This window comes from Mobula hypostoma, chromosome 18, assembly GCF_963921235.1.
Source record: "Mobula hypostoma chromosome 18, sMobHyp1.1, whole genome shotgun sequence".
Lineage (NCBI taxonomy): Eukaryota > Metazoa > Chordata > Chondrichthyes > Myliobatiformes > Myliobatidae > Mobula > Mobula hypostoma.
Window position 1 is genome coordinate 51,774,002 of NC_086114.1, and position 19,974 is coordinate 51,793,975.

The window sequence follows — 19,974 nt, forward strand, 5'->3', positions numbered from 1 at the left end:
CATATCCCTCCATACAACTCCCATCCACGTATCCGTCCAAGTTATTCTTAAATGTTAAAAAAGAACCCGCATTTACCACCTCGCCTGGCAGCTCATTCCATACTCCCACCACTCTCTGTGTGAAGAAGCCCCCTCTAATGTTCCCTTTAAACTTTTCCCCCATCACCCTTAACCCATGTCCTCTGGTTTTTTTCTCCCCTTGCCTCAGTGGAAAAAGCCTGCTTGCATTTACTCTATCTATACCCATCATAATTTTATATACCTCTATCAAATCTCCCCTCATTCTTCTACGCTCCAGGGAATGAAGTCCTAACCTTTCTCTGTAACTGAGTTTCTCAAGTCCCGGCAACATCCTTGTAAACCTTCTCTGCACTCTTTCAACCTTATGTGTATCCTTTCTGTAATTTGGTGACCAAAACTGAACACAATACTCCAGATTCGGCTTCACCAATGCCTTACACAATCTCATCATAACCATCCAGCTCTTATACTCAATACTTTGTTTAATGAAGGCCAATGTACCAAAAGCTCTCTTTACGACCCTGTCTACTTGTGACGCCACTTTTACGGAATTTTGTATCTGTATTCCCAGGTCCCTCTGTTCTACTGCACTCCTCAGTGCCTTACTGTTATCCCTGTATGTTCTACCTTGGTTTGTTTTTCCAACGTGAAATACCTCACACTTGTCTGTATTAAACTGCATCTGCCATTTTTCAGCCCATTTTCCCAGCTGGTCCAAGTCCCTCTGCAGGCTCTGAGAACCTTCCTCACTGTCTACTACACCTCCAATCTTTGTATCATCAGCAAATTTGCTGATCCAATTTACCACATTATCATCCAGATCATTGATATAGATGACAAATAACAATGGACCCAGCACTGATCCCTGTGGCACACCACTAGTCACAGGCCTCCACTCGGAGAAGCAATTCTCTACTACCACTCTTTGACTTCTTCCATTGAGCCAATGTCTAATCCAATTTACCACCTCTCCATGTATACCTAGCGACTGAATTTTCCTAACTAACCTCCCATGCGGGACCTTGTCAAAGGCCTTACTGAAGTCCATGTAGACAATATCCACTGCTTTCCCTTCATCCACTTTCCTGGTAACCTCCTCGAAAAACCCCAATAGATTGGTCAAACATTACCTACCAAGCACAAAGCCATGTTGACTCTCCCTAATAAGTCCCTGTCTATCCAAATGCTTGTAGATTCTGTCTCTTAGTACTCCCTCCAATAACTTACCTACTACGGACGTTAAACTTACCGGCCTATAATTTCCCAGATTACTTTTCGATCCTTTTTTAAACAACGGAACAACATGAGCCACTCTCCAATCCTCCGGCACCTCACCTGTAGACAGCGACATTTTAAATATTTCTGCCAGGGCCCCTGCAATTTCAACACTAGTCTCCTTCAAACCAAATCTCCCTAAACTTCTAATGAAATATAGCTGCTGTCCCACCACCTTTATAACTGCATCAAGATGTTGTGTCGAGGTTAGGTCCTCAGAGATATTGACACCCAGGGACTTGAAATTGCTCACTCTCTCCACTTCTGATGGAGTAGATTTAATTGGGCTGATCATTCTGCGGTGTATTCTGTACACATCTACACTCCGCAGAGGTTTAGAACATGCTGGAGGTCAACAGTAAGGTCACCTGGCCTAGTGCTACACTGTTGAACTCTGTATTCAGTCCAGGCAGTTCTGTCATGTATTGAACATTTATCTAATTCCTCTGCTGTAAACTGTTTAAGGCTGATGAATAGATCACAGCAGGATTCATGTGACTGAAGTACCAGTTTGAATGATAAAGCTATTTCAAGTGTTTACCTGTCTGCTAGGTTTATTTTTAAGGGTTAAAAAGATAGATAATGTGATAAGTAGTTTAGCTGCCAATTCTAACAAACTAGTACTGCTGCTGGTGACCCTCACAGATTGTTATTGTATGACAAAGTCAAAAAAAAAGTCAAATTCAATCCTTTATTAGCAACTAGCAAAACAATCTTGAAGCGATGAAACTAAAACTAGCACTGTTAAAAGTACTGATCAAAGTTAAGTAGGGTTAAACTATTTCAAATGTAATTAAACAAAATTAAGCATAACTAAGTGGTCAACGTGACATCTGTCGGTCCCTGACTCCAAACTGCCCAGAACAAAGCACAAATAGTAACTTAGTCCCTTCACCTTTACCACACCTCCAACTACGTGACTTGTTACCATAATAAGCACACATCCCAGAATACAATACGACAGATAGCAGATGCATGGCTCCTACATTCCAGCCCTTAATTATTATACTATAATAATTCCAACTACATATTACCAAATCACGAGACATGAAATGGTAATATTTATACAAATGTCCTTTTTCTGGTAAGCGGTCTACCCTGGATCGTGATCTTCTCTTGACAAACTACGTTGTTCCTCTTGACTGTTTCAGGGAAATCTGTCTTGAATTGCTGCTGCTAAAGCTCATCTAAGTGTAAAACTGAAATCCTTTTAACTGGTAGCTTTGGCCGAGCATAGTTTCTTCCACCACCAGGGTCTCCTTTCAATGGTTCGTTAACAGTCCAACCGGCATTGTTCTGGTTGCATAGTGTCCATCATTAACACTGCAAATCACTTGCAACAGTTCAATGCCTTTGGCACATTTGATCTATCAACAGCTCAATTTCTGAATCAATTTCCAGCAAACGAATATGCTTCAGGTGAGACCATTTCTGAAGATCTTCCATCAAAGATGTTCCTTTCATGGGCAGATGTACTTTCCTGCGTATAGATGTTGGGTAGTTCACAGTAGTTTAAACTAAGCCAGCCACTACCAATCCTGAAATGATGTAGCTAATCAACCTTCTCTTGTACACCATGGGGCAAGAAAATGAGTTATTTTTCTCATCAAGATGAGTTTGTTCATGAGGCTCATTATGCAGAACATTGCTGTATTTCAGAATCAGGTTTTTTATCAATGGCAGATATTATTTATTATCAGTGTCATGAAATTTGTTAACTTACATGCAGGTCAATGTGATGCATGATAATATAGAAAGAATAAGTAAATATATCAATTACAGTAATTATATATAATAGATTAAAACTGGTGCAGAAACAGAAATAATATTTATTCTTTAAAAAGTGAGGTAGTGTTCATGGATTCAATGTCCATTTAGGAATCGGATGCAGAGGGGAAGCAGCTGTTCCTGGATCACTGAGTGTGTGCCTTCAGGCTTCTGTATCTCCTCTCTGGCGGTAACAGTGAGAAGAGGGCATTGCGAAAGGCGAAGCTAAAACGGAGCCTAGAACTGATGAAAAGGGTGCGGATTTAGAACAAGCTATGAAAAAAAAAAGCAGCGAGTAACACTCTGCTATCTATTAGGTTATGGGGGCTAGTGATAATGATTATAAACTTTCTGCAATTCCAGTTCAGGTGAAGTCTAAGAAGGGTAAGAATTCAGTGGTTATTTATGCTTTCAAGTAAAGTTCCTGGGTGTCAAGATGCTTGAGGATCTACCCTGGTCCCAAAATATCGATGTAGCTATAAAGTAGTCAAGACAGCAGCTCTATTTCATTAGAAATTTGAAGAGATTTGGTTTGTCTACTAAGACACTTGAAAATTTCTATAGATGTAGTGTGGATAGCATTCTGAAAGGTGCCGTGGTCCCTTAATAATGGACGTCATCTTTCTGAGGTACCACTTCTTAAAGATGTCTTAAGTACTATGGAGGCGAGTACTCAAGATGGAGCTGAGTAATTTTATGATTTTCTGTAGCTTCTTTTGGTCCTGTGCAGTAGCCCTCCACCCCCCGTACCAGACAGTGATGCAGCCTTTCAGAATGCTATCCACACTACATCTATAGAAATTTTCAAGTGTCTTAGTAGACAAACCAAATCTCTTCAAATTTCTAATGAAATAGAGCTGCTGTCTTGACTACTTTATAGCTACATCGATATTTTGGGACCAGGGTAGATCCTCAAGCATCTTGACACCCAGGAACTTTACTTGAAAGCATAAATAACCACTGAATTCTTACCCTTCTTAGACTTCACCTGAACTGGAATTGCAGGAAGTTTATAATCATTATCACTAGCCCCCATAACCTAATAGATAGCAGAGTGTTACTCGCTGCTTTTTTTTTCATAGCTTGTTCTAAATCCGCACCCTTTTCATCAGTTCTAGGCTCCGTTTTAGTTTCGCCTTTCGCAGTAGCCACAGTAGTGGTAAAGCTGCTTCCTTAAGCTTTACAATGAATTTGTGACTTAGTTTTCTTCACACTTTTGCTTACTGCAGGTGCTGTAGTATCCCACATATATCCATACATTGGGTGTATGTCAAATAAATAAATCAATAACTCATCACTTGTTTTTCAGTAAACTCAACAAGATTGGTGAAAGTAGTTTCACAGTTGTGATTATGTAGTAGCTCACAGGCAAAACATCTCCAAGCACATAAAACCCATCCCTAAGCATGTAAGACAACTTCTTTACAACAATCTATATATTAATAGGCGTCACAAATGTGAGAAACTCAACAGATGTTGGAAAAACAAATAACATCCTCAAGCTGCGGGAGGAACTCCATCATCAATGCTGTCCTCACCAGCACATCTTCCATTTTACACACGTCTGTCATCACCTGATCCTCCCTCCACCCCACCAGGGATAGGGTTTCTCTTGTCCTCACCTACCACCCTGCTAGCCTCCCCTTTCAGGACATAGTTCTCTGTAACCTCTGCTATCTAAAATGGGATCCCACCACCAAGCACATCTTTCCCTTTCTCTTCTCCCCCCCCCACTTCCCACAGGGATTGCTCCTTACATGATTCCCTTGTCCATTTATCCCTTCCCACTGATCTCCCTTCCGGTACTTGTCCTTGCAAACAGAACAAGTGCCACGCCTGCTCCCTCATGACCGTTCAGGGCCCTAAACTATCCTTCCACGGGTGATATTTCGCCTCACCTTGTTCTGTTGGGGTCATCTACTGTATCTGTTGCTCCCAGTGTGGCCTCCTCTATATCCGTGTGACCCAATGTTGATTGGGACGCCACTTTGCTGTGTACCTATGCTCTGTCTGACACAAAAACACAGGTTATCCCGGTGACCACCTATTTCAATTCTATTTCCCATTCCCCTTCTGACATGTTGGTCTGTGATCTCCTCTTCTGCCGCGATGAAGCCACACTGGTTAGAGGAGCATCACCTTGTATTCCGTCCAGGTAGCCTCAACCTGATGGCATGGGATATCAATTTCTCGATCTTCTGGTAATCGCACCCCCTGCCTTCACCATTCCCCATTCTTGTTTTCCCTCTCTCACCTTATCTCCTTTCCTGCCCATCACCTCCCTCTGGTGCTCCTCCCCCTTCCCTTTCTTCCATGGTCTTCTAACCTCTCGTATCAGATTCTCCTTCCCTTGCCCTTTCTCACTTCAACCAGTTGACTTCCCAGCTCTATACTTCACCCCTCCCGGTTTCACCTATCACCTACCACCTAAAAGCTTGTACTTCTTCCTCCTCCACCTTCTTACTGACCTCATCTTTTTTTCCCAGTCCTGATGAAGGGTCTCAGCCTGAAATGTTGACTGTTCACTCTTTTCCATAGATGCAACCTGACCTGCTGAGTTCCTCCTGTATTTTGAGTGTTGCTATTAATAGGCATGTTCAGCTCTCACATGTACCAAGCATTGCCCATTGCATTACAGCAGCCTCTAAGGAAAGACTAAAGTCTTGAAGAGCTTTCACATCTTCTGTTTTGATATGCAGCTAAGAAAGAGCCTTTTTCATGTAGGCTGTAGCAATTTTCCACTCATTAACAAAATGTTCATGTAATAAAGCTTTGTCCTTGAGATATTCTTACTCTGGGTTGGCTTGGCTTGCTGGCAACTTTTGACCAGCTCTCTAGGATAACCTCCAGTGAACTGTTCAAGAAAATAGAGACGATCGCCATAATCATCTGTCTTGTGCTATTCTTGAAAGCCCTCATGAATGGTACTGCAATGGATCACCACTGATGAATTGAATCTCTCTTTTAAGGCAGAAATACTCTGCGAAGTTGTTGCATCACTAAGCTTGCTATTTCCTTTTCTCATCCTTATGGCCTCCAGTGCACTGAAACACAAGTGTCACCATACTGCAAATTAATCTCCTCAGAAGCACCTTGTGCTATTGGCTATGGCACAGATTCAGAGTGCCTCCTTGGTGCAGGCTGAGAGTAAACATCCTGAACTACCCCTTGGGGTCCGAACTTGTAGCTCATAGACATTTGAGGAACAAATGTATCCACATTGACATCGAGCAAGTTGGATTTTCTCAGTGCTATGTCAGCATAGGACCTCGCACCATAGAACTGTCCTGCTGGAGCACGTTTAGCACGCACAGCACTTGAATCTCTTACCACTTAACTTTGACCATCTGCACTGCAATTTCCTCCTGCAACTTGAACTGCTCCTTCTTCTCCGAAGCCGCTGCTCTTGCTCTTCCAATGCATGTTTGTCTTTCGGTAATTATTGCCATGTGAATAATGAAGCTAAACTAGCCACCATTTTAGCAGAGGTATCAGACACATGGGATACTCTGCTGGCAATAGAGCCTGCAGCTTGCATGTTAGACACAGTCTTCAGGGTAGTATGTTATCCTGAAAATCATCAATTTCATATGTAGTCGCAGTATGCTCTGTGGCTTTATAAATTTTCATTTCCTCCAGCAATTTGACCTTCAACTTTGCATGTTTGTTCCAACCATTGTTCAGCCTCCATTGTGACTGTATTAATAAGCATATCAATACTTAATAGCTTTCAGTTTGTCTTGTCTGAAATGGGCATTAAAGACAGCAGCAAGTTATGCTGCTAAGCAACATCTTCACCCAAATGAGAATGCACTCTTGAAACATCTTGTTGCCCTTCTGATACCAGAACACTTCTAATTAATGGTATTAAACCATCAGTCTTCTTAACAATTTTATTGTAGTCCTGAACATTGTCAATTCTAGTCTCCAAAGCTTTCCCACTAAGTTTAATTTTGCTTTTAGCCCTGACTTCAAGGTTACTGTGTCTAGCTTGACTCATGGTGTTTTCTAAGTGTGCAAACTGGACAAAACAATAACAATCAAAATATTTTAGTGTTTCAATAGAACCAAGTGCTGAACTCCTCGCCAAACACCGTCCTATGGAGCTTACAGTGAGTGCTGACCATTCCAAGCTGTTTAACACCCAAGCACACAGGCTACGGTGTTTCTGATTTCACAGTCACATCCAAGTGTTGACATTCGTTTGGTATAACTGTCAAAAATTTTTCCTGACAATGTACTGGCCAATTCTAACAAACTAATGCCACTACTGGCAATTCCCCACAGATTGTTCTCCTTGTATGACATGCCCTCCAATCAATCCAATAATAATGTTCCAAAAGTAATCCTTTATTAGCATCTAGCAAAACATGGAGTATTGAAGTGATGAAATTAAGACTAGTGTAATTAAACGTACTTAAGCAGACTTAATCGGGGTTAAGCAGTTTCAAAGTTAAGCGTAACTAAGCAGTCAACAAAAGATACTGTATAACATCCATTGGTCCCAGCTCCATGCTGCCCAGAACAAAGCACAAATACATAACTATTCCCTTCACTTTTACCACCCCCTACACTATGTGACTAGCTACCCTAATAAATGTGTAATATAGAATACAATGTAGAAATGTAGATAGAAAACCAATGCATGGCTCCTACAGATAGTATCGCTTGTATGTTGCAGTTGTACAAGATGTTGGCAAGGCTGCATTTGGAATATTGTGTTTACCCTGCTATAAGAAAGATGTCAATAAGCTTGAAAGAGCACAGGCAATGCTGTCAGCACTTGAGGGACTGAGTTATGGAGAGGTTCAGCAAGTTCTGACATTTTTCTTTGGAGTGTAGGAGAATGAGTAGTAATCTTATAGAGGTACAAAAGATCAAAAACATAGCTAGAGTAAATAGTCTTTTTTCCAGGGCTGTGGAATCAAGAACTAGGGGGCATAGGATTAAGGTTGGAAGAGAGATTTAATAAGAACATGAGGGAAACATTTTCAACTGCAGCTAGTTCTTAAATGGAATGAGCTGCCAGAGGAAGTGGTTGAGGCAGGTACTGTAACTCTAACACTATATTTTGCATTCTGTTACTGCTTTTCCTGTTTTTCTCAAAGTACTTATGTTTTGAAATGATCACTATGGATAATTTGCAAAACTTTTTTTTCACTATCTTGGTACATGTGACAATGTAAAACAATTACCAGTGAGGTTCAGCAGAGTGAGGCGCTGCGACAATTTGTTTTTTTTTGCAAGATGCTTTAATGTGTTTCAAATTCTGACTGCTGTACTAACAAGTGCAGGATAGTTCTCTGTCTCAGTAATAGACCTGTACGGTACAGAATATTTCTCAATGATGGAAATCAGTTATTTGATGAGAATTGTCCGTCACTGGTCATGGATCCTGTCTCTTCACCTTATAGATCAAAGTGCCTGGTGATCCTAAAGAATGCCCGGGGGACAAATCGGTGAGTTCTGCTTCAGAATTCTTTTCAGTCTATTCGCTTATCTTAAGTTCTTCAGGAATGCAATATCCTGATATGTTTACACAGCTCTGGTAGAACTGTTTTGAGTGTTTATTTGTTATTAAATCGTCTTTTTAGCACTGAACCAGCTTCCAAAAAGAGTCAGTGGTTTTTAAATGTTGTTGAACTGTGATGTGGCTCCTGGAATCTCCTCTTCCAGTGATATCATGTTGCAAGTCAGTTACTGATAGTCTGTTTTAATTATATCTCTAATCCAGAGATCTATGTGCATTGAGTTATGTGAGCTGCAATCTGAGTGCTGAGGGCAAGACTTCCTCTGTAGACTCTGATCTTGGTTGAAGACTCTTCCTTTGTGTCGGACTGATGGCCATATGTGTCTGTAGAGCTTTCTGATTGCCCGGGGACTCTCCAACATTGGTTTGTAAAGGATGTCACATCTGTTCCCACCCAAGTCCCTCTGAAATTCCCGACATCATCTCCATCAACCCTCTCAAACCCTATAGTGGGTGGTCCTCCAACTCTTTCCTCTCAGCCTGATGGCCTCTGAGATGTGATGGCTACGGAAACAATGTCAGCATTTAACAGGGATGTTGTCTCCAAATCAAACAAACTCTCCTCGAGCCTCAGTCCATTCCAGGCGTTGCACTTCTTGGAGTTAGTGATATTTAGCCTTTTCATGTATCAGAATACATTGTGAACAATGTCTCTTCCACTGGGTATCCGGAACCTGGTTTCTTTGACTGATTGGCTGTTTAAATATTGAACCCCTTTATTTTACAGGGTACCTGTGGGAATTATATCATGATCTTGCACAAATTCAATAAAGCTAACTTCTTTCTGTGTGGAACCAATTGGATGAGACCAAAGTGTTGGCTACTTGTAAGTAACTGGCGATTAATACTTTAACATATTCATTTGAGTTGTGCCTTTCACCTTAAAGGTTTGGAAAAACAAATTTGGAGCAATTTTAATCTTATATGATGGTGTGAAGTGGCTGGACCTCCTGCCTGCTGTCTGCATCTCCTTGGCCGCTACCCAAATATAGTTCATTGTGCACAGTCTCCTGGAGCCAGAATGAACCTGCCTAGTGACAAATCCTCTGGAGTCAATAATTTCAGAGATTTACCACCGTCTGCAAGAAGAAATTCCTACACCTGTTAGGATTATGTGGCCGTTCTCTAATCTTATCAGCGTAACTTCTTACTCGAGGTTGCAGCATGGAAAGAAGCCATTAGGCTTATGAGTGTAATGCTTCCCTCTGCATGTCAGGAATAATCTTTTCCTCCTTACCTCCACTATTAGAGATAAAAACATTAATTTTAAAAGGTGTATCTCTTACCAACTTTTTTCTTTTTTTACAGTTTAAAAATGAATTAAAGGAATTTCTCAATGAAAGGAACATAACTGTGGGACAAGGTATCTGTCCTGAAACTCCACAACGAGGTTTTGCTTCACTGGTTGTTGGTAGGCCTTCTTGCAGTTTCAATTCACATTAATTTGGAGATCCAGAACCAGTTCACTCAGAGTGTGTGTGTGTGTGTGTGTGTGTGTCTACTTTTACAGAGGAAAGAATCTATTCTTCAGCATCTAATGGAGACAAAGAGGTCCTTACTGGTTACAAGAAAGGTGATAAACTCTCACGATTAAAGTCTCATGACGAATGGATGAAAGGTAAGTGTGACATTCCATTCTCTGGCTTCTCCTGCATAGATTTCTTTCCTACAAATCCCTCAAGTATTTATTTTTCTGTCTCTGTCATTCTTCCATGACCCCTTCTGTCAGAAGGGACCATGACCTTTGCCACAAGTGTCACCAGTTTTGGTTCAGTGAATGGGTCTGAAACGCTTGCAGAAATACTCTAATGATTCAGCAATAGTTGGGTGTATAAAGGGAGGACAGGAGGATGAATACAGGGCCCTGGTGGAGGACTTTGTCAAATAGTGTAAGCTGATCATCTGCAGCTCAACTTCAGTAAGACAAAGGAGATGGTGATGGACTAAGCCTGCACTGCTCCCTTCTTCTTTTGTGCTTTGATAAAAGGTCACTGGAGACTTCCACCACCGGAAAGAATGCCAACTCACTTGGGAGAAGGGTGAAGATTTTCCTGGGTTTAAATGGGATGTGTGACAACAGAACATCAGAACATCTAGAGCTTCAAACATTTATAATGTGTGGGATGTCTTCAGCCCTCTATCATGGGATGTCAGTGGGAAACTTGTGGAGCTGTAGTGTGTGGGGTCCCATCTTCAGTCTGATACCTTGAGTACAGACAAAGTCCAATTTGCCATTTTGAATGAGGTAAGATTTCTTTGAGGTCTCCAAAATGGGTCATCCACTTATTAACCAAGATACTCTTTGTGGGAGCTTGTTGTGTTCAAATTGGTTGTCATGTTTCCTATGTTACCACAGCAAAGACACCCAGTTAGGTTTGAGATTCTCCATTTCCCGACCCTTCAATTTCCTGGTCATTGTGAGCTCTCTGATCCTTCCACAGCCTTCACTTCATCAATTATCTGTAATCACGCTTCCTTCCCTTCAGATCCCAAATTTGTGGGAATGTCACCGCTGGGCGACTTGGTTTATGTGTTCTTCAGAGAAAGGATTGCGCAGGTAAACCCGGATGTTGACCCATGGATTTCACGGATTGGCCAAGTGTGTAAGGTGGGTGTGCCTCATGGACTGTGACTGGATTTGCTGTCACCTTGAGTTGGATTGTTACTCCATCACTGAGAAGCTTCCCTCCGGTCCCTCACCTTATTTCCCTGCAAGGAAACCGGACAGTGTGGTTGGTAACCAGAGTTCTATCCCTCGCATTAGTGCGAGCTCCAGCTCCAAGCCCAATGTTGGAAGGGTCTAGCCCTGCCTCGGGACACTGCTGAAATCACTGACGGCCCGCGCAGACAATTTATATAAAGGTTGAATGTATTTAAATCTGTCGCTGCCGCCAAACCTATTCCAGTCTTCCTGCTGTTCACAGCTGTCTGACGTGATGCAGGGTTTTAACCAAAACATTTGACTTGGACCTTCTGCCTCCACAAATGTTGTTTGATCGGCTCTGCTCTTCCAGCATCTGTCTTTTGTAAGTCTAACTCGATCTGAGTCAGCCAGTGATTAGGCGTATAAACCCTGACCAATTCGAACCTATTTGAATCACAGCCACTTGTTGAACTACTTTCCTCAACCAAGCCAGTAAGAACATGCAGTCCAGAATATTTATTGCCTAAACTTGCTAATCTAGTAAGTAACTAAAATAGCAAACTCTGTTAACATCTTCATAAGTCTAGGCCCTAAACCTGGAAACATATTCCTCAAACCTCTTTGTCCTCAATGAGAACCTTGATGATTTTGTTATGAAACTTTGTGCCATTAAAAGGTATAGTTCGAACTAAATCATTGTTGCTGATCATCAAAAATACTGCACATGCTGGAAGTGTAGAGTAAATACAGAAAATGCTAGAAATCCTCAGCATGTCAGGCAGCATCGATGGAGAAAGTACAGACAGGTTACTTGAAGTTGGTTGGAAATTTTGAGCCCTTTCACTATCTGCTGTGAAGTGGTCATTTCTGCTGTAACTTTCTCTTCACACGTTACTCTGGACACTTGGCCTCATCATAAAACTTGCCCACAGCTTCAATTAATACCTTGTGCTCCTCAGTGAGATGACACCAGAATTTAAGGTGGTTCAAAGCGTGCAGTCATTGTGACCACATGTTCTGGTCACCTGACGGTAGGTAACCATCCACTCCACCTTTCTTGGGTCAGCTGCCGATGTGATGTTTATCACAGGTTCGGATCTGTTTTGTTCACAGAATGACCAAGGTGGATCCAGACAACGACTGCTGAGTAAGTGGGCAACCTTTCTCAAAGCCCGTCTGATCTGCAGCAATCCTGCTGACAGTGTCCTTTACAACAGGATTGAAGATGCATTTATTTACAAAACACCCAATGATAGTGAAGAGAGAGTGTATGGAGTCTTTAGCAGCAATTGGTGAGTTTATAAGAATAGTGGAACAAATCAAACCTATGAAATGTAATGCTGTTCCATGTGAGCCTGAGCTACCCTGATACAGTTTAAGTGATAAGAGGCACCACCATCCCCACTTTCTTCCAACCAGTCAATTTTTTTTTCTAAACAAACTTGGAATTGCTTCACTTTTCTCAACATTGAGGGTTAGGAAGAACTTTCGTGTGACAAGAAGCCCTTCTTTGGCCAATTGTCTTCAGAACCCCTTGAGCAGAAGGCATTTGTGAAAGGTAAGCCAGCTGATGTTAACATCCCTGACCTGAAGTTCACTCTGCAGAGACTGCACTTTGAAGCTGTGCACGGATCATGGGGCACTTCATCCCTGGAAACAAAGGAACAAGCTGTCCCAGGATGGGAGGGTACTGCTCAGTACCTTGTCATTAAGTACCTTTGTACTAATGTGTTCTGTGGGACATGGAAAGAGAACAGGACAGGGTGTGCAGAGGCATCCTTACACTGAGAAAAGCCTGAACAAAGGGCTAGAAAGGGTCACAATATGTACGGATCTCTTTGAGTTACTATTATCAATCTGATTGTTTGTATACAGTAATACTATAATATCAGTAAGATCAATATCCTGTAGTGTAACATTCATCAGAACTCAACGTTTGAATCTGATCCAGATCCAACACTGTAATATTGAAGCTTGTGCTGTAAAATTAATCCAATTGTGATCTACATTCAAGAGATAAAGGTAAAAGATGAGTTAAGGTACTCTTAAGTTGTTCATTTAGGGCAGAAGACAGCTTACCCAAGGCCATTAGGAGAGGTGCTTTTGGATTTCATTGCTGTGCGTGAAAAATGACTCAGTTTGTTCTGTTTCTCTCCCTCACTGGACGCCTATCTGAGCTTGTACCTTTTTCAGGAACGGAACAGCCGTGTGTGTGTATTCCATGAAGGAGATCAGTGACGTGTTTGGACAATCTGCCTTTAAGGGTTACGGGGGCATTATTCCCTCCAATCCCAGACCTGGCCAGGTGAGAGACTGCCAATTGGATATTTGACTTTTGTGAATGCAGAGTATTTATCCCATGAAAGCTGGGCTTAAATTAGCTTTATTAGAGTAATCACATTCTCATGGTGTAGCACGTGAGGAGTATAGTGAGGGGAAAATTGGACCAGTGCATGTGGATGTCAATTAGTAACTGTATTAAATCCCTGTCCGAGCCACTGCTTTAATGTCAGCATTTGTGATTCAGGATAAAAACTGGCAGAAGTTTGAGCAGTAGGGATTTAGAGGTGGGTGGTGTCTGGGAAAGGCTGCAGTACAATGGGAGGAGCTGGTAGGTGCAACACCAGGGACACAGTTCTATTCATGGTAGGTGGGAGAAATGACAGAGCAGCATGTTTACATAGAATCATCATTAAGTATGTTTAGATGACAATTTATAAAGTAAGTGAAGGATACAGAAGGTTTAACGGTTTCACCTTGTGATGACTGGATCCCTCCTTGCACAGGATTACGTGGCTGTACAGTACAGAAACAGATCATTTGGCACAACCAGTCCATCCCGGCATTTAAGCTCCATTCAAGTTTCTCACCTCGTTTCCCATGCAAATCTACCAGTGGTACTCCGTATTCCTTTCTCCCCTATACATTGAGTTATGAGGTGGGATTGAATTTGCCAGGACTTTTTCTCTGAAGTAAAGGAGGCTGAGGATGGCCATTTAGAGATTAATAAAATTACAACAGGCATTGTAGGGTAGATGATCCGTATTTTTTCCCCAGATAGGGAAGGGTGAAACTAGAAGGCATAAGCTTAAGATGAAAAGTGAAAGTTCTAAAGCAAACCTGAGGGTCAGGTTTTTCCACACAGAGTGGTGGATATATGGAATGTTCTGCCAAAGGAATTGCTGGGGGTGGGTCCAGTTCAAACATTTAAAGAAAACATCTGGCTAGGTACATGAGTAGGAAAGAAGTAGAGAGATGCAGGTCAAATGCAGCCGAATGGGACTAGCTTAGATTGGCATCTTGGTCAGCATGAATGAGTTGGGCCAAAGAGCCTGTTTCCATGATGTATGACTATGAACCTAATGCATCGACAGCGTCAGCTCAGTCCCTCTCTGGGGGTGAGTTCCAGTTTCTTACTGCCCTTTGGGTAAAGAAGATTCTTCTGCATTCTCCTCAAGTTTCCTGGTGTTTCTCTTGTATTGGTGGCCTCTGGTCATGGTCACATTCGTCTCCACAAATGGGCTCTGCTTTTTCTGTTCATTCTGTCGAAATCTGCAATCAATTAAAGGACTTCAAACCAGATCTTCTCTCCCACTCCCCATAGCTTTCATTTCCTGGAGGAAAAAACTACTTTGTTCATTTTAGATCTATTTTAATCTAAAATCAAGCACTATTCACGACTTCCACACTTCCTTCTCACACACCAGACTCGTCCATTTCACAGAATATCAGTGTCTGATTAAACTTGCAGCTCAAACTAAATTAGCTGATTCACAGGTTAAGGCAATGAAGCATAATATTTTCTACATCTGCAAATTTCAAATTTTAAGCCTGACTGGTCTCTCTTAAATATTCAAATATGTAGGTAGATATCAAGACCAATCTGTAAAGATATCTATGATAAATATTCAAATATTACAGGCAAAATGTTCAATTCATTCATACTGGCAAATCCCAAATTCCAAAAGTAAAAGTGTTTATCATCACAATGTCAGCCAGTCTCCACGCAATCAAACTGACCAAAGAACAAGCTTCCTAATGTTTGTTTCTCTCAACTTTACCAGGTGCTCATCTGTCAACTTCTTCATGGTCACTTCTCTTCCTATTGCATTTATTGATTGGTAACTTATCATGCATTTAAAAAACAAACACATTCCAACTAAAACCTTTTGACTCAGTCTCAAATTTTTTTTCTCTCACTACCTCTTCACTTAATATCTTAGATTGGTGAAGGACTCTTTTGATATTCACCTTTTACATTGATGCACATTGAATTGGTAAATAACATGATTTCTATTATTGTTTGCTCATTCTTTCAGTGTGTCAATAACACAAAAGAACTACCAGATCAAGTACTCACTGTTGTGGAGAACAATCCAGAGATGGAGTCTTGGATATATCCTATTGGAAAAAGACCCCTCATTATCAATCATCAGAATCGCTTCAAGAAAATAGTTGTGGATTCTGTTCTTGCCCCCAATGGAGATGTGTCCCGTATCCTGTATGTGGCGATGGGTAAGGGCTGATAACCAGCAATAGTTTGGAAGGTGCCCAATTTTGCTGTTGCTGACTGTTGTAGTCCAATGTGTTGACTGTCAAAGGTACAGTGAAACTGTATAATGTAATTCATTTTGTTCATAATTCTAATCCTGGCTCTTTGGAGCAGTCAAATTAATTATTTGAAGCTTTTTTTTCCATATTGAATTGGCATTATTTTTCTCCAACAGTAGGGATACAGTTCCACCCGTAGGTGGGTTTTGTTACAGAGCAACATGTTTCCATAGAGTGTTACTATTGTAAATATTCATATGGCAATTTACGGTATGATTACAATAAGTGAAAGGTACGTAAGGGTTAATGGCTCCCACTTGAGGTGACTTGCATGAGATCCTACTTGCATGAGATATACAATATAGAAACAGGCCACTTGGTCCAACCTGTCCATGCCAGCACTTAAGCTACACTCCAGCTTCCTGGCCTCGTTTCTTATCTAAATCTCTTTGTTACAACTGAACCTGCTTTCTGCTGCTTTTCAGTGGTAGTGTGAGAAAGCTGGTTAGTGTGTCGGGTCTTTGAGTGACCCTGTGGGCAAGTGACAATATGCCTGATCAGCAAATGGGTGTGGTTGAAACTCTGGTGCCCCTGTCCTGGTACTACCCATCTCTCCACACCAGCCCTCCCAATATCTGCTTACTGGATCCATGAAGTGGGTAAACACCTTGCTGGATTCAAAGATTCAAAGTACATTTATTAAAGTGCCGTAAATTCCAGTGTATAAGCTGAGAATTTGGTCCTAAATCTTGGTCCTAAAATTAGGGGGTCGGCTTATACAGAGGTTACCAACTTCGGAAAAATGAATACATGGAAGACAAGTTGTATTTATTGGCTGTTTTTGAGTCAGATATAAAAGAAAATACAAACACTTATGAAATCTACACAAAAGAAAAGGTCAACAAAACACATTCTGTTTCTCAATTTACTTGTACACACTGTTGTTGTCACTTTAAACTCGCATCTAGTGGCTGGAGCTCGGACGTCAAACCAGCGGGGATGACTACAATGTCCATACTTTCAGCTTTCAATGCTGCTTTTGTCTCACCTGACAAGTGCGCTTTGAACATGTCCCAGACAAGTAGCAACTTTTCCTTCCTTTTTTTTTGTAATATAATTTTTATTGAGTTTTCAAAAAGAATACATGAAAAGATAAAATCTACCCTCCCCCCTCCCCTTAACCCTCCCCCCCCCATATATAGTCCTACCTAAAAAGAAAGAAGAGAAAAAAAAAAGAGCCGCCTGGGTATTGGAAGGTTTCCACATGCTCCATGGGATTCAAAATAAATTTGGTATAATTATTCGTTACTTTCCCCAAGGGACCAAGATCTTTATCGGAGCACTTAAATATGCCATCCTATCTTTTGTAAATAAGGGCGCCAAATATTCAAAAATGTTACATATTTATCTCTTAAATTATAAGTAATTTTTTCGAGTGGAATAGAACTAGCCATTTCATTATTCCAACGATCCATACTTAAATACGAATCAGATTTCCAAGTAACTGCTATAATCTCCTTAGCTACTGCCAATGCAATTTTTATAACTTCTTTCTGATATTTATTCAATTTGTTTCGGCTTTATCCCTTCAATATCACCTAGTAGAAATAATACAGGGTTATGTGGAAGTTGAATTCCAGTAATTTGTTCCAATAAGACTCTTAAATTTATCCAAAAGAGTTGAATTTTAAAACAAGACCAAGTAGAATGTAATAAAGTACCAATTTCTTGATTACACCAAAAGCATTTATCGGATAGATTTGAATTTAATCTATTTATTTTTTGTGGTGTAATATATAATTGGTGTAAAAAATTATATTGTACTAATCTAAGTCGAACATTTATTGTATTTGTCATACTGTCAAGACAGAGTCTTGACCAATTTGTTTCATCAATATTAATATTCAGATCTGTTTCCCATTTTTGCTTTGACTTATGGGTTCCTTGTTTAATTGTCTGTTCTTGAATCAAATTATACATACAAGAAATAAATTTTTTAATTTTCCCTTTTTGAATTAAAATTTCAATTTCATTAGGTTTTGGCAAAAACATTGTTTGACCCAGCTTACCTTTTAAGTAAGCCCTTAATTGAAGGTAACAAAAGAAAGTATTATTTGATATTTTATATTTACCCTTTAATTGTTCAAATGACATCAATATACCTCGTTCATAACAATCTCCTATAAATTTAATCCCTTTTTGGTACCAATTATATAAAAGTTGATTGTCCATTGTAAAAGGAATAAGTCTGTTTTGGAACAAAGGTCTCCTTGCTAATAGAGATTTCTGTGTTTCATTATCAACATTTATCTTATTCCATAGATCAATCAAATGTGTTAATATAGGAGATTCTTTCTTTTCCTGTATCCATGTAGATTCCCATTTATATATAAAATCTTCAGGTCTATTTTCTCCTATCTTGTCTAATTCTATTTTAATCCATGCTGGTTTTCGATCATCGAAGAAAGATGCAATAAATCTAAATTGATTTGCTTTATAATAGTTTTTAAAGTTTGGAAGTTGTAACCCTCCTAACCCAAATTTACATGTCAATTTTTCCAATGATATTCTTGACATTTTACCTTTCCAAAGAAATTTTCTCACACATTTATTTAACTCTTGAAAAAACTTCTGTGGCAATTGCATTGGTAATGTTTGAAACAAATACTGTAATCTAGGAAATATATTCATTTTTACAACATTGACTCTACCTACTAATGTTATTGGTAGTATCATCCGTTTGTCAAAATCTTCTTGAATTTTTTTCAATAGTGGTAAATAATTAAATTTATATAAATTCTTTACATCATTATCAAGTCTTATATCTAAATACTTTATTCCATTTACCGGCCATCTAAATTGGGTTACTAATCGACATTGACTATAGTCTCCTTTAGTAAGAGGTAAAATTTCACTTTTATCCCAATTTATTTTGTAACCTGATACCTTCCCATATTCATCCAATCTAGAAGATAATTTATGTAACGAATGTTGTGGGTTTGTTAAGTAGATCAAAACATCATTGGCAAAAAGATTAATTTTATATTCCTCCTGATTAACTCTAAATCCCATAATATCTGGATCAATTCTGATTAGTTCTGCTAATGGCTCTATCGCCAGTACAGATAAAGCAGGTGATAATGGATAACCTTGTCTAGTTGACCTTTTTAACTGGAATGGTGTTGAAATTTGAGAGTTTGTCACTACTTTAGCCTTAGGGTTAGAATTTAAAGTTTTAATCCAATTTATAAAAGATGTTCCTAACCCATATTTTTCTAATACTTTAAATAAAAAATCCCATTCTAATCTATCAAATGCTTTTTCTGCATCCAAGGCTACTACTATACTCTTCTCGTCCCTTTTTTGTGCCAAATGAATTATACTGAGTAGCCGGGTTACATTATCTGCCAATTGTCTATTTTTAATAAATCCTGTTTGATCCATATGTATTAATTTTGGTAAATATTTAGATAATCTATTCGATAAAATTTTTGCTATTATTTTATAATCCGTATTCAATAAAGAAATAGGCCTGTATGATGTTGGTTTCATAGGATCTCTGTCTTTTTTTGGCAATACTATTACAATCGCTGTTGAAAAAGATTCTGGGAGTTTATGTATTTTTTCTGCTTGACGTATTAGTTCCATAAAGAGAGGAAATAATAAATCTTTAAATTTTATAAAATTCAGGTGGAAAACCATCTTCTCCTGGAGATTTATTACTTTGGAGTGATCCTAAAGCTTCTTCAACTTCTTTTAATGTAAAAGGCATATCTAATCCCTTCTGTTCTTCCAAATTCAATTTTCGAAGAGATATTTGTGATAAAAACCTTTCTATCTCATTAACATCATTTTGAGATTCTGATTGATATAATTCAGAATAGAAATTTTTAAAGGTTTCATTTATTTCAAGAGGTTTATAAGATATTTTATTTGCCCTTGTTCTAATTGCATTTATTGTTTTGGAAGCTTGTTCTGTTTTCAACTGCCAGGCAAGAATTTTATGTGCTCTCTCACTTAACTCCTAATACCTTTGTTTAGTTCTTATAATTGCTTTTTCCATTCTATATGTCTGAAGCGTATTATATTGTAACTTCTTATTGACAAGTTGCCTTCGTTTTTCTTCTGACATATATCTTTGAGATTCTTTTTCTAATTTTGTAATCTCTTTTTCCAATTGATCTAG

At 39.6% G+C, this 19,974-nt stretch overlaps 1 protein-coding gene across 3 annotated transcripts in view; it reads left to right on the forward strand.

The window, feature by feature from the left end:
• The window catches only part of LOC134358532 (semaphorin-4D-like), a 42,160-nt gene that overhangs the window by 7,193 nt on the left and 14,993 nt on the right, over positions 1-19,974 (forward strand). For 2 of the 3 annotated variants that reach the window (XM_063070857.1, XM_063070860.1), the window contains 8 exons: positions 8,478-8,522; positions 9,321-9,419; positions 9,902-10,004; positions 10,104-10,211; positions 11,080-11,201; positions 12,351-12,529; positions 13,431-13,542; positions 15,557-15,752. In XM_063070857.1, the coding sequence (XP_062926927.1) occupies positions 8,478-8,522; positions 9,321-9,419; positions 9,902-10,004; positions 10,104-10,211; positions 11,080-11,201; positions 12,351-12,529; positions 13,431-13,542; positions 15,557-15,752 (964 nt within the window). The remainder of the gene's footprint in view (positions 1-8,477; positions 8,523-9,320; positions 9,420-9,901; positions 10,005-10,103; positions 10,212-11,079; positions 11,202-12,350; positions 12,530-13,430; positions 13,543-15,556; positions 15,753-19,974) is intronic. The other variant, XM_063070858.1, reaches the window with a different exon arrangement.